The sequence below is a fragment of the Equus quagga genome, chromosome 13 (assembly GCF_021613505.1).
Source record: "Equus quagga isolate Etosha38 chromosome 13, UCLA_HA_Equagga_1.0, whole genome shotgun sequence".
Lineage (NCBI taxonomy): Eukaryota > Metazoa > Chordata > Mammalia > Perissodactyla > Equidae > Equus > Equus quagga.
In genome coordinates this window covers 24,915,463-24,929,116 of record NC_060279.1, presented here as the reverse complement: position 1 = coordinate 24,929,116, position 13,654 = coordinate 24,915,463, and the positions used below count along the sequence as shown (strand labels likewise).

Below are 13,654 nucleotides of genomic sequence, written 5' to 3'. Positions count from 1 at the left end.
GATTGTAAAGTGCCTTCCCAGTTTGGATTTTAGTCTGCAAGCAATGAAGAACCATCAAAGTACTTTGCATACTGGAGAAACATAGTCAGTGTGCTTGGTGAACTAGAGGGAGAAAGGCCGGAGTATAATGTGTCAGTTAAGAAAGAGGCTTCTGCAAAACCCGGAGCAGAGACATGAGGATTAGAGGTGAGGCCATGGCAGTAGAAGAGTAGGAACACAGGGTGAGACCGTACTGTCGGCCATCCTAGAACTTCTAGCAGGATCCTAAGCACCTAAAATAGGGCTTAAGTTCTCTGATTGTACCAAGAGCCAGTTGTTTGCTTAGTTATTTGAAAATCCTCTGAAATTCCTTCATATGCTGCACAGATTTGGATGCTAAATTATGGTCTCTGCTGTTTTTGACTAAGCCAGATATCTAAACTATGGGGCAGGTAACTCATCCATTTAAGCAAAAGGCTTTGCCTTCATCACTGCGGGTATTTGATTCTCTCTCAGGAGCATGCATTGCTTAGGGCTCAGTAGCAAACAGAGATTGGAAAATGTAACTTCATTGACCAAATATTTTTTGAAGCTCCCGTACACTTACAAGAAAGAAGTGTTGCTTTCTAAGTGCCTTCATGTATTCATTTGGTTTGAATATAGGATGGAATGGAAGATTAAGGAAGTCAGGAGATTCAGTAACTTATTTAGGGCAAAGAGAGAGAAGGTGTTAGATAATTATGGAGCACAAACAGAGTATGCATGGATCTTGGGTGATGCAGATTGAAGAAGAGGCCTCCCCATCCTTCAGAAACTTACCCATGCTGGTAGGAACATGAGAAAGAGGAGGGATAACTGGTAAAACACAGACTTCTAAATGGAAATGACCAAAGTACCTTGAGAAAGGAAGCAAGGGGAGCCGTGGCCTGGAAGGTTGGTACAGAGATGGGACCAGGGGCCCTGGAATGACTTAGGAGTTTGAGTCCTGATCCTGAGTGTTTCGCCCTGGCCACCCTTCCCTGTCACTAGAGCTATGATTGTTTAGTTTGTTGTCTATGGTCTTATCCTCACAGTCTGGGGTGTCCACCCCTTGTTTGCTCTCCACCAGTCTCCCCACTTGCCATTTCCTTGTTCATCCTCTCTTACCCTCTGGATAGCATTTTTATTAGAAAATGAAAACTTCAGTGATTATATGGCAGAACTGTGTCCAGCTGCTCAAACCCACCCACTTTCTTTTTTTAGCTTCTCCCCCACTTAAAAATAAACAGCGTCAGGTCCCACTTGCCAAGCCTTTGTCACCATCTCCAGCAGCCATTCCTCCAGCCCATCTGCTCCCCCAGATGCTCAGCCCATCCCATCCTCCCATCAAGTGTGGGGCCCATGGAGCACAGCAGCCTGCAGCCCCGCGGCACCATCTGCCTCCCACCCCCGTGGTCTTTCTGAGCATCACTTCTGACCCAGATTCTGCAGACCGCACCCCTCTGGCCCCAGCTTGTTTGCCCCACCAAGTTCTATGACTTCCAGGGACAGGATGTTGACTGGAAAAGATAGAGGAGTTGCCATGGAGATATGAATAAACACGAGCTGAGCTGATACCTCACTGAAGGAAATGCAAACTAGTTTGACAGAAGTTTGGTTCAGCCCTATGGTTTACTTTGTTTGGGTTAGTTCCTCCCCTTTGGAAGTCATGTCTTAGAGAGAAGTTTGAAGCACTGCTAAACTGTCGTTATAAAACATTCCCACACCCCAGCCCTTGTTTCTTCCATCAGAGACAGTGAACTTGCACAGAGGAATTAGAGGTCTGCCCCGGGCCTGCACCTTTGGGTCTTCTGAGGGGCTTGCTGTATCCCGGCCCAAAGCACAGTACCTGCCTTTGGGCCTGGAGAGTGGGTTATGTAGACATTAACGTGGAGAGAAACTGCCCCAACCTGTCATTTAAGTCAGAGTCCATGCGGGAGAACTGGTCACCTGAGCACGGGAACAAAGTGGTGCTTTCTAACCTGCTCCACCTCCCATTCTTCCTCTTTCCTCCAGACTTCAGGGGTGTAGGGGTGAGGAGGCTAGGAACTGGCGGTCCACCTTGCCTGCCCATGGCCGGGCCACAGGAGGCACCTCCTCTCTCAAATTTGATGCTAGGTATAAGGGTGAGTGGGAGGGACCTAGGACTGTGAAGGAAACTTTCCCTGCCCCAGATGCATTTCTTTGGGTCAGGGGAAAGGGGGCACGTTTTTGGCATTGATCCTAGTGAGGGAGGAAGGGAGGCTCTGTGCCCTCATGCTGAGAGAGAAATTGACTCTATAATGAACATACAAGAAAACATTTCACCCGTTCTCAAGAGGGCCCTGTTGACATTTGGGGCAGGACAGTTCTGTCCCACACGCTGTGGTACATTTATTATCCGTGGACTCTGCCTGTCAAGTGCCACAATTGCCTCTTGGCAATTGTGTTGTCCTTGGGGCATCCAAAAACACTCAGCAAATTTCCAAACATCCCCTGGGGAACAGTGCCACTCCTAGATTTTTGCCACCAGGATACTGGATTGCACAGACTCATCAATCCTCTGGGAAGAGACCATGACCAGAGCTGTTTTTTATCCTCATGTCGTCATGTTAATGAAGGTCTAATTCTCTTTACGACGTGGCCTTATCTGATCAAGTTGGCAATTCTTATTTTCATACCTGGTGGCTTTTCATTGTTTTCATTGTTTCATGGCTTTTCACTGATAGATTTCCTCGTTTGTTGCACAATTCCTCAACGTGAGTTTTCCCATCAAAGGGGATTTCAAGCACCTGTGCCATGAGTATGGGTGACTAACATATATGGCATGGCCCCTGCACATGGGCAGCCTGCTTCCTAGATGTGAAGGACCACAGGAGTGATGACAAAATTGCTTTAGGACTTTAGAAGAGAGAATGTAAAAGAAACAAAGACTTTAAAGTGAAAACCTTTGTCCTACAGCCGTGGAGATTCAGAAAGCCTTATTTATTGATGGAGCTGGCTAGGCCAAGGGAGTATACCCTTCCAGCCTTGTCCATATGGCATTTTTCCTCCTGAGACCCCTAAGTATTGAACTTACTTCTAGAATTCCTGTAAACCAATGGCTAAGGCCAGATGTCCCCAAGGTAGAGAGAGATCCCTAATGTCAAAGTGGTCACCTTCTACAATGTATCCAGGGAATCTGAGGAGGAGAGACGGGTCACAGCTGAGATTTATATTCCTTTGATAATAATTATTACCCTCCTGTGGATTATCCACATAGGCCCTCTTTTTCATTCCTTGTGGTCCACCATTCTGCTCTCCCATTGGTGAAGAGAAGCAATGCTCTGTCAATTTTGCTGCTTATAGGCAAATTAGTTAATTAGTTAAATTTAATTAGTTAAAATTAAGTTTTTGGATTTTCTTTATCATCTTCTATTTTGTCTCCCACCCACTCACTCTGGGGGATAATCAGGAATTGCCTAGGAGCATCTTGATTTCTCCTTTAAATCTTTCTAGCCTATTAATTCCAGCAGCCTGTGCCTTTAACATTCTTGCTTCTTTTTTTAAAAAAAAAATTAACTACTTCTAAAAATTGAATTGTAGTCAGTCATTTCAGATTTTAGATGCCTTCCCTCCTGTCTCTGAGATCAGAGGTTCTTTCACATTTGCTATTATTTTGACTTTTTTTTTCCTAAGCAAAATAGGGATTGATTGAATCCTGTAGCTGAGAGAGATACTGGGGTAATTACAGACTCAAAGGAAGAGCCGCAGGAACCAGGGCCTCAGGTGCTGGAAAGAAGGACCCTGTGCCTCCAGCACCCACTCTCCCCTTCGCCTCCTCCCTTGCTATGCCCTTGCCCCTCAGCTCTGCCTCCTGCTATAGCTTGGCCTTTGCCTTGTACCAGGTAACCTGGCCCCGCAGCCCTGCCGAGAAACCCAGTGCAAAGAGCATTTTCCTCGCGCAGTTATCTCTCAGTTGATTATTTAATAATTGTAATCATTTCCCATAAAAGGAGAGCCACTTTGAGCTTAACCAAGCTATGTGCGCTCTCTGTAGTTGACATTGTTAAGGGAAAGATTACATGGGGCTTTGAATTCCCCTAACAGGATGTAAGGTTGCGGGAGACAGACAGGGTTAGATCAGAAGTGGCAGAATGGCTGACTCATCGGGTCCTTTAGAAATTGAATGAGTTATCAGTGGCCTTGCACCTGGAGAGAATTATTTGGACACATTTATGCCAATTACAACAATTTGTATTTTCTTGATTTATTGTTCTGGATTTTCCCCCATCTCTCTGCTTCTTCTCACCCTGCCTCCCTAGTTACTGCTAATTGAGTCAGTAATACCCAGAAAGTATCTTCCTCTGCTGTAAAATGCAGAAACTGGTAGATTAATGTCTCCTTATTCTCAGAGGTGAAGAGTGCTGAATTACAAGCCTACTTTGTCCTCATTTCTCTTTCATTACTGGTTTTTATACCGTGTAGTCATCTTTTATTTGGTCTTGTTTGGCAGCATCCCCTGTGCATGCTTGTGGCCTCTTAGAGCAGGGGAGAAACTAGAGGTCATCTTGTCTGGTGGCCTTTAACCAGGGACATGTCAGCAGCACCTGAGAACTTTCCAGAACAATCATGTCCAGGCAGATAACTCGGGCAGTACCTACTACACGGCTTATCCATGAGAAGGCCACACTTTCACATATGGCGGCAGTAAAGCCACGCTCCAAAGTGAGGCTGGAAGAGAGAGCCGTGGATGGGGAGATAGATGGTAGCAGTTCTATCTGAGCATACAGAACAGACACGAGGGCTGGCAGGAGAGAAAAGGGGAGGGGTCAGGAACTCATTTCTCTAGATTTTCAGAGGACACTCACCAAGACTTACCCAGTGGCCACAGATGATCCATAGCAGGGTCTCTGGAAGTAAGTAATCCTCCTGCTGGAGACTCATCCTCTAGCTTAATCCTTTTTGCCTGTCATGAATTTGGGTAATTCTATTTGTAATTGGAGCACAGCTGAAGTCAGGATGCAAGTGACCCCTGAGATGTGTAAGTGTCAGGAGGATCTTCAGGAACCATCTCCAGACCCTTTGCTCTCTTCTGTGTCTTTAGATTAGGCTGAGGTGTTGTCAGCCCTGTGTGTCTGGTTGTGGTGCTGTACCTGGTTCTCACGGTGAAAACGCAGTCCTGGAGGACTTACCCATGGACATGCTGATGGGGCCCACACACTCCAGACACGGCACTGTGAACACACTCAGTAGGGCCACCAGAACTGTCAATGCTGAGAAATAAAGGACTTGTTTACTCTATGAAATCCCCAGGAAGACATTAAAAGGGGAGAAAAGGTGCAATGAAGACCTCGGATAGATGAGCAGAATTCTTTATCCTCATTGCTGGAAAACCTCTCTCCAGTTTCTACGTATTTCAGGCGCTGTGATAAGCTGCCACTCTCTGATGCTGCTGCAGTGGGGTTGGCCTGTGCTGATTCTCCTGCACCCTCTTAATGGGATTCCTGCTAATAGTGGGTCAGATTTGTGGGGTGGCTTCTCAGAGTCAGGTTAACTAGCCCAGAAATCTCCTTGATCTCGACTTTATTAAATGGAGTTGTGCTTGTTATCCTGGAGAGCAGTTTAAACAGTTCTCGTACCTTAAAGATTTACATGCAGAAAGTGTGTGGACATGTTTCAACTACATCTTAACCAGCCTCAGTACTTGTGTTACACATGTCAGAGAGAAGCCCACTTTGGCAATAGGAAGTAACAACTTGGGGGTGCGTCACTTCTTTCCTCAGACCAGAATGAACATGTTGCAGGAATATTTTGAGACCTGTTTAAATAACAGCCTAGCTCAGGCTCTGGGGAGAGGCATCCTGGGCTGGTAACAGAGAAAGTCTGCGTGATGTCTCAGCCCTATTTTTCCACCCTTGTGATGGGGACATCTCTTGCTGTCTTCCCCATAGGCCCAGTTCTTCTCCCCACAAGCTCGCCGTCGATTCCATGCCGCCCTTGCATCTTGTTCCACCTCCATACTGATCCTCTCCAACCTGGTGTTTCTCGGGGGCAATCAAGTTGGGAAAATCTACTGGAATAGGATCTTCATACAAGGTAAGTTGCCTGGCAATGCTGTTTTCAATCAATTTCTTGTTTTCCACGTACACAGTTGGTATCTTGAATGGGATTTAGGGGAGGCATTCATTGTTCTACTCATGGTATGTGACCTATAAAATACCAACCGGGAACAATTTTATGGATTTAGCTGTGACTTTAAGTGTCCCCTATTTTGATGTACCTCTTGTCTATCATGTGACACTTAACATCAATAGGTACTGTGCCAACTCTCTCAAACTCTCCTATTCCCTTCTACTAAGTTACCTCTCTGATTTTTTTATTTTTCTTAATCTTCCTTACTAAGACCCCAGCCTTCAGTATATTGCAAAGTTTAACCTTGATCCATTTGCCACTCTGAAAGTCCTACTAGGAATATGTCCTAGAAGCCCCACTCTGCTGTCCTGTGGCTGTGGGCACGGCACCTGGATTTGCCACAGCTCTTTGTTGTGGGTGTTTTTGTCTGAACATTGGATGCCAGCACTAGCAGCTGACCTTATGTTTAATGTACATTAAGTGGCTCTCTCAGTGTTCACAGCAAAGCCACACCCGCAGCAAGTAAAATGCTAGCCTATGGGAATTATTTTGAAAACACTGCATTAATAATTGGTCATCATTTATTTATGGTCACCATTTCCCCTGGGCTGGAACTAAGAGCTCCATCATGTCCTTAAGAGAAATGGGAGAATGGCGGCACTCACAGTGCACGTTACTCCAGCCAATTCACTATGTGTTAAAAGCAAAGATCCCCAGTTCTGTCTCGCTGACCAGTGACATGGTTTTGTGCTTTTGGCTTGGGAAGATTTGCCAGGTGGTGATATTGTGACTCTGCATGGCTAGGCTTTCATCTCCACAACTGGGTCCCTGAGGACCTAGCGATGCTTTCTGTACAGCACTTTTCACATCAGAAATAACCCTGGCACAGCTGTGTGATCCTAGAATGCCAGGTCACGGATCTAAACTGTGGCAGGCTTGGGTGAGCCAGGCTCCAAGGAGCCATGAGAAAGCCCTATGCTGCTTTCATCTCGTCACTACAATATCCCTCTTTGATCTTGCTTACTGAAAAATGTTTTAGCTGATAGTTCCTGAAAAGACCATGTACTTTTTAAGTGGAAGCTGTCCGTTAATAAAGATGGGAGCTAATGGGGTGCAGAGGATCTAATGATGAAAAACTGCTCCTGGAGGTGGGCGACAGTGGCTTACTTCTCTTGCCTCCTACCACAGTACCTAGCATCACACCAAGAACACTATGGCTCAGAGGAAAGTGCTGATTAGGGTTTGCTGGTCATGTGAGCGAGAAGGCGCTGACCTTTGCTTCAGTAAATCAAACATATCAGGTGTTTGTTACTTCCAAGGCACTGAGAACACAGGGGTGGAAAAAGAAGCACACACAAATATGGGAGCCACACGTGCCAACAGAACCACATCAATAGATTCAGATAATTGCCGTGCCAGACGCATGAGTGAAGGGCTGGAAGTCACAGGATGGAGTGGCTGACCTTCCCGTGGAAGGTGGACTTCACAGAGGAGGTGGCATTTGAATTGGAGTTTTGAGCAATGAGTAAGAACTTGCCAGGTGGAGAGGGCAGGTGCATAGGGGTTATTAACACTAGCTGCCATGTCAAATAATTCCAAACTCTCAAGAATTTTTCCCCATTTAAGTTTATTCCTCTTACAGTTCAATGTGGGTCCAGTGGCTTTTCCTTAGCCGTGGCTCCAGGACCTGGGATGTTTCTGTTTTGATTCTCCACTGACTTGTCCTGGCATCATAGGGGAAGAGAATGTGGGGATGGAGCCCCAGGTACTAAATACGCCTGCCAGAAGTGACATGTGGCATTTCTGCTCACATTCCATTGACCATAACCAGTCAGGTGGCCAACCTAAGGACAAGGCAGGGAGATGTGGGGAAGTACCCAGATACTGGCAGATTACAGCGCAGCGAGAGAGTACACGAGGCGACCAGCGGGCAGTGCCCAAGAGGCAGTTGAAAATATGACTTGGAGTTGGGGAGGCGGGTGGGGCTAAATGACTGAGATGTGGGAGCCAATGGCAGAAAGGCTGTAGGTGGGACCATGAGAGTGGACATGATTAGCCAGGGAGCATGCACAGAGTGAGAAGAGAGCAAGGAGGGAGGTGGAACCTGGGGATGCTGGCAGCGCAGCAGCTATAAGATGTTCTTTCTGCTTCTCAAAGGCAGAAGGATCAAAGCACAATTTGCCCTGCACCCTGTAGAGCTAACAGCCGTCACACCAGGTCAGGGCTCTGAAAAATCGGGTCTGCTGCTGCACCATGGGTCTTACTATGGTCTATGATTGGATGTATACGTTTGTATCCTTGGAACTAGGGGCCAGAGTCCCGGGAACTGATTCTCAGAGTATGGAGGGCTCTATGGAATTGTTTCCCTCTGGTTTCTGAGGCCAGGGAAGCTGAGCTTAGAAGGCATTTTCTTGTCAGAGATTCTTCAGATCAACCTGGTCCCATCTTAGCTGGTCTGTCCCATGGGCTTCCTGAGTCAGGGAATGTCTAATGGGGTTTTGGCAGTTACCCCATTTCTCTGTTCCCTGCTGTGGTCTTTATCCCCAAGTGATTGAATTTAGATATCTCTTGGAGGAAAGTGAACCAGATAGTGCCATCCTTGAGAACTCTGCATTTCTTTTCATAAGCAATTTGATTGACCTGATAGAAGGTTAGTATGAATATTCATGTTTTGGCACCAAAAAAGTATTAAAGGGTTGATAGGACGCTTCCTTAAATTCTGCTGGGTGTGTTATATTAGCTTTCTAAAATTTTATTTTGAGTTTATTTTGAAACTCATCTGGCCCCAAAGACTTCAGATTAGGGGTGGTTGACCTACACATGTAGCTGCTGATTAAAGAGCCAGGAATTTGGCATCCTGGTTGTCTCTGGCCTCTTCTTTCTGCCAGATAATCAGTACCTGTTGTTCCAAGACCCATTTCTACACACTGAAGAAAATGCAATGAAGAGTGAGGAAGTCTGTCTGTAGGTGATGGAGAACATTTAAGCTCAATGTCTATATTTCCAGGTTTAAAAGGAAGATGACCCTTCCCTGGGGATGACTCCCCTTGGCCCTCTGTGCCTTCATGGGCTGGGGCTGCTGCAGCGACAGGGTGGAGCTGGTGGCACCACATCCCTCTAACAGATCTCACCTCTCTGAGTCCTGGAAGAGCAGGAAGGGGACAGACAGGTGTCTGGAGGAGTTTGCAAATTCCCCACAGTGAATGTGATGTAGTTACACGTATGTCTCAGGAGACACACCTTCCCTAATTCCCAGGGAGCCTTTCCCAGCATTACAGATGTTTCTAGAACTATCTCATGATTGGCCTGCAGAAGCTGTATTAAGGTCAGTGTCTCTCTGTCTCTCCTTCACTGAGTTTAAATATGGACTTGTTTGCTTTAAGCTACAAAGCTTATTTTAGTGGCTTATGTAAAAATCTCTGCTCTGGTCTCTATGGGGTTGGTGATATGAGGCTGTAAAACCAGGCCCTTCCCTTTCTGTCATTCCCTGCTGTCCAGAAGAGTGGACAAAGCCAGCCAAAGGATCAAAACACTGAGTGGCCCCCTAGGGCTCTGGTACATGTCACAAACAAACCATTTTTATCAACAAGTGTTCCCTCTGCTGCAGAGGTTGGAGAAGTAATGTTCAATTAATTTAGTGACAAGTAAGGAATCTATATTTTTCTCTTGAAAAAAAATCCCCAAGCTTTTACTTTGAAATCTGCATCAAGCAGCTTGAGGAATGTGAATGTTTAGCCCTCTCTTTATGTATTTTTAAGGAACTTAACTGGGTCCAGGGATCTGAGAGGGATGTGGCTGGGGATTTGGTCCCCAAGCCTGCTCTAGGAGGGACCCTGCTGTGTCATGCTTTGCAGAGGCAAACACAGGTTGCTTCTTACATAACTCTTTGGCTCTCAAAAGCATTTGTTGATGGAAGGAGCTTTCTCATGTCTGCGTTAAATCCTCAGCATTGAAATGTGTGTTAGTTTCTTGAACAAGCAGTTGATGACCGCTCTATAACTAAAAAATATGAGTGAGTTAGAACTCCAAGTCTGTGAGACCAGTGTCTATAAACCAAGTGTGTCTTAAGCATCCTTGCATAGCTCTGTAGTCCTAGACAGTGGGGAGTCAAGGCAACCAGTGGGAACATGTCTGGCCTTGAGGGGGCTAAGAGCTTATAGTGTTTGTCTGGGTACAGGGTAGTGTTCCTTTTGAAAAGTCCATCCTACTTCTGTCAACATAAGGCATGAAGTTTGTAAAAAACAGACCTAATCGTTTCCTAAGAGACGGGGCCCCAGATGCTGCATCTAGGGTTTTATGGTGATGAGAGCTTGGTAAAGACGTGACATCCACCAAACATTCTCCTGCCTGACTTCTCATCAACGCATACACACTCACACACACGTTTGTTTTCCCGCCTTGTTGCCTGATCTAGTTTGGCAATCTCCATCTCAACATTCAGCTGCTAAAGTGGCCCTGAGCCAGGACGAGGAGAATTTGATTCTTTTCCCTCCAGATGGCAATGAGAGAGGAACTAGTAATTTTCTTATGCAAGTCAGAACCTTTGCACTCTCTGTATTTGCTTGCTATTTCTAGCTGAGAAAGAAGAAAGTATATTTTCTCCCTGCTTACTAGCTTGTCCAGCAGTTTATTTGTCTCCTGACTCAAATGGCTCTGGACAGGCATTTTATTTAAAGCTGAACTGGGGTGTTGCACTGGAAATTCTGGAAGGCTGTGGTTAAGTAGAAATTCATTCCCCTCACATCTTTAATTCTTGGGATTAAAATTTCATTTTTGATGAGAGAAGACAGAGGGCAGATGTCAAGGTCTTGGGAGCCTTCCTTTGTGATTACTTTGTTTCACCATCTTCACCAGCCCTTACCTTTAAATGGAGTTTTCGTTGCTCTGATTGACTTTGTTTCTGCCTTGCTGGATCCTCTGCAAGTTCTAGGATTGAGGAAGAGGAGCTTCCCATATGTTGTACTGGCGGTGAAGTTGTTACATAGATATCGGTTAAGCGATTGACCCATGGTTACACATTGGTCCATTTATGGCCATTCTTGGCACTTGAATTTCAAAACTTTCAGATGTCTTGGGCACTGGTTCTCCTAAAAGCATTTCAGACCAAGTAACTAGGCATAGGGCATGAGAAATAGTGAGTGGGAGTTCTCATCCAGCAGTGCGCCTGGGGGAATGTTAAAGCTGAGAGAATTTCTAAAATATCTAGAGAGGAGTATGAATCATAGTGCACTTAAATCCTACTTGCTGCGAGGTTGTGTGAAATTTTTTCCTGTTAACCAGGAGTTTCCACAAATTTATTTGAAAAGAGTTTCATGGAATATAGGAACATTTTAAAGTGTCTTTCAATAGAATATCAAGCAAAGACTTGCATAGCTTAGACACAATCAAATAAAAATAAAATAATTTTGATTTTCACTGATTTATTAGCATATAATATTTGAAGTCTCTACCTCTTGTTGGCCCCCAGTCTGCCTGCCCCTAGTCCTAAATATACAGGGTAATATTCAAAAGTATGTTACAGTCAAATCATTATGTTATACACCTTAACTATGACAATGTTATATGTCAATTATATCTCAATAAAACTAAGGAAAAAAAGAAGTAAGTGTATTACAGATATGATAATAGATATTAAAATCAAATGAAAATAATTTTCAAAATTTAAAGGTCTCCTTTATTCTCTAACTAAACTATATATATAATAAAGCTGCATACCACATGATATGTATTCAGTATATAAAAGGCTATTTGCAATAGGATTCCCAAGTCTGTACTCTAAGGCCCTAACTAGGAAATCACTTGGGATTACAGTGCATGCATGCTTTCTGAAATGAAACACACATCCTGGAATTTATATTATTAATTTTATTAGACTGCTTATTACAGTTACTATTATATTTTCTACCAATGGGTGCACAGGTAGCTCAGCACCAGCTGTGCCAGTGCATGCCAGCTGGTTATAAAAGGGGAGGGCCCTGGCCTTTACCCCCTGGTTATGGGACTGGTGCCTGATGACCAGGATAAAGTCTGAAATGGTAACTATATTCTAGTTTTTCTCACATGCACCAGTAGCCAGGAGACCCTTTTTACCATATTGTGTCCTCAAATTAGTACTGAACATTTTTTAAAGCATTAAAAATTAAGAAGAGTTAATATGGAGTTCAGGAACGTTTTTGTAACAGAAAAGAAAATCTAGCAAGAGTCATCACCATCAAGTGTCTCAGCTTTGGAGGCAAATCCTTTTGGGCTGCAGGACCCATCGTTGAGTTTATTTCTGTTTGCCAGTACAGTGGGCACTGACCACTTGCTTTATGTTGCCACGTGTATTCATTTCCTATGGCTGCTGTAACAAATTATTACAAATTTGGTGGCTGAAAACAATAGCAGTTTATCTCTTACTGTTCTGGAGGCCAGAAATCTAAAATTAGTCTTGCTGAACTAAAGGCACGGTGTTGGCAAGACTGGCTCCTTCTGGAACCTCTAGGGGAGAATCTCTTTCTTGGCCTTTTCCAGCTTCTGGAGACTGGCTGTATCCCTTGGCCCATGACTTGCCTTCCTCCTCTTCAGAGCCAAGAGTGTATCATCTTCAGCTCTTTCTCTGTCCCTCTGCTTTTGTCATCACAATGTCTTCTATCCGACTCCTCCTGTGTCTCTCCTATAAGGACCCTTGTGATTACATCAAGCCAGCCTGGACAATCCAGGATAATCTTCCCATCTCAAGATCCTTACCTTGATCACGTCTCTGAAGTCCCTTTTGCCAGATAAGGTAACATTCACAGGTTCTAGACATTAAAACCCAGTCATCTTTGGAGGAGCCATTATTTAGCTACCACAGAGTGATAAGGTAGCAATTGTCATCACGCAGAACATCCCTTCTACAGCACCACTGCAATAGCAAGAGATTTGATTATAAAATAGCAATTTGGATATGCTACTACCTTTATTAAAATGAGAATCTGCCTGCAATAAGAAATGATATTTGAATTTCACAAAAGTACACATGTGAGATTTGTTATCCTGAGGGGTTTAGAGAGTACTATAGGGGAAAGCTGCAGTTTTGCTCGATCAACATTTGTTCCGCATTCTTTGGGAACAAACCTCACCTACTCCACTCTCAATCAGTGTCATTCTGGTGGGACACACCCCGCGTCTAAGACCTAGGGGTCAATACGTGACCAGGACTGGCCAGTCAGTATGGCTCGTCTCCCCATGTGGCGCAATTCCAGAGTTTTTGTTGGAACTGTCGGGAAGGAGAAGCTCTCTTTCTTTTGTTGTTGCAGGAGTGTCAGAATATTGGGCTCGAGCTGCTGGCAGCCCTCTGGACATCACCAGTGTAGAGCCAAATAGAGAGGGAAGCCAACTCCAAGGAAAGCAGAGCTGCATCTTAGACACTGTTTTCGAGACAATGCCCTGCCACGTATTTTTAAGCCCCCAAATCAAGGAATTCTTGAAACCAACATATCTGTGTACTTTTCAGTTACAGGAACTTTGTTTTGTTTTGTTTTACTCAATTCATATTGGGAGACAATTCCCCAGGGCTCTTTTGTGTTTCTGCATGTCTTTT

At 44.7% G+C, this 13,654-nt stretch overlaps 1 protein-coding gene across 3 annotated transcripts in view; it reads left to right on the top strand.

Annotated features, from left to right (window-relative positions):
- HHAT (hedgehog acyltransferase) overlaps nucleotides 1-13,654 on the top strand; it is a 309,905-nt gene that overhangs the window by 254,504 nt on the left and 41,747 nt on the right. For all 3 annotated transcript variants that reach the window (XM_046684437.1, XM_046684436.1, XM_046684435.1), the window contains one exon: nucleotides 5,910-6,054. In XM_046684437.1, coding sequence (XP_046540393.1) covers nucleotides 5,910-6,054 — 145 coding nt within the window. The remainder of the gene's footprint in view (nucleotides 1-5,909; nucleotides 6,055-13,654) is intronic.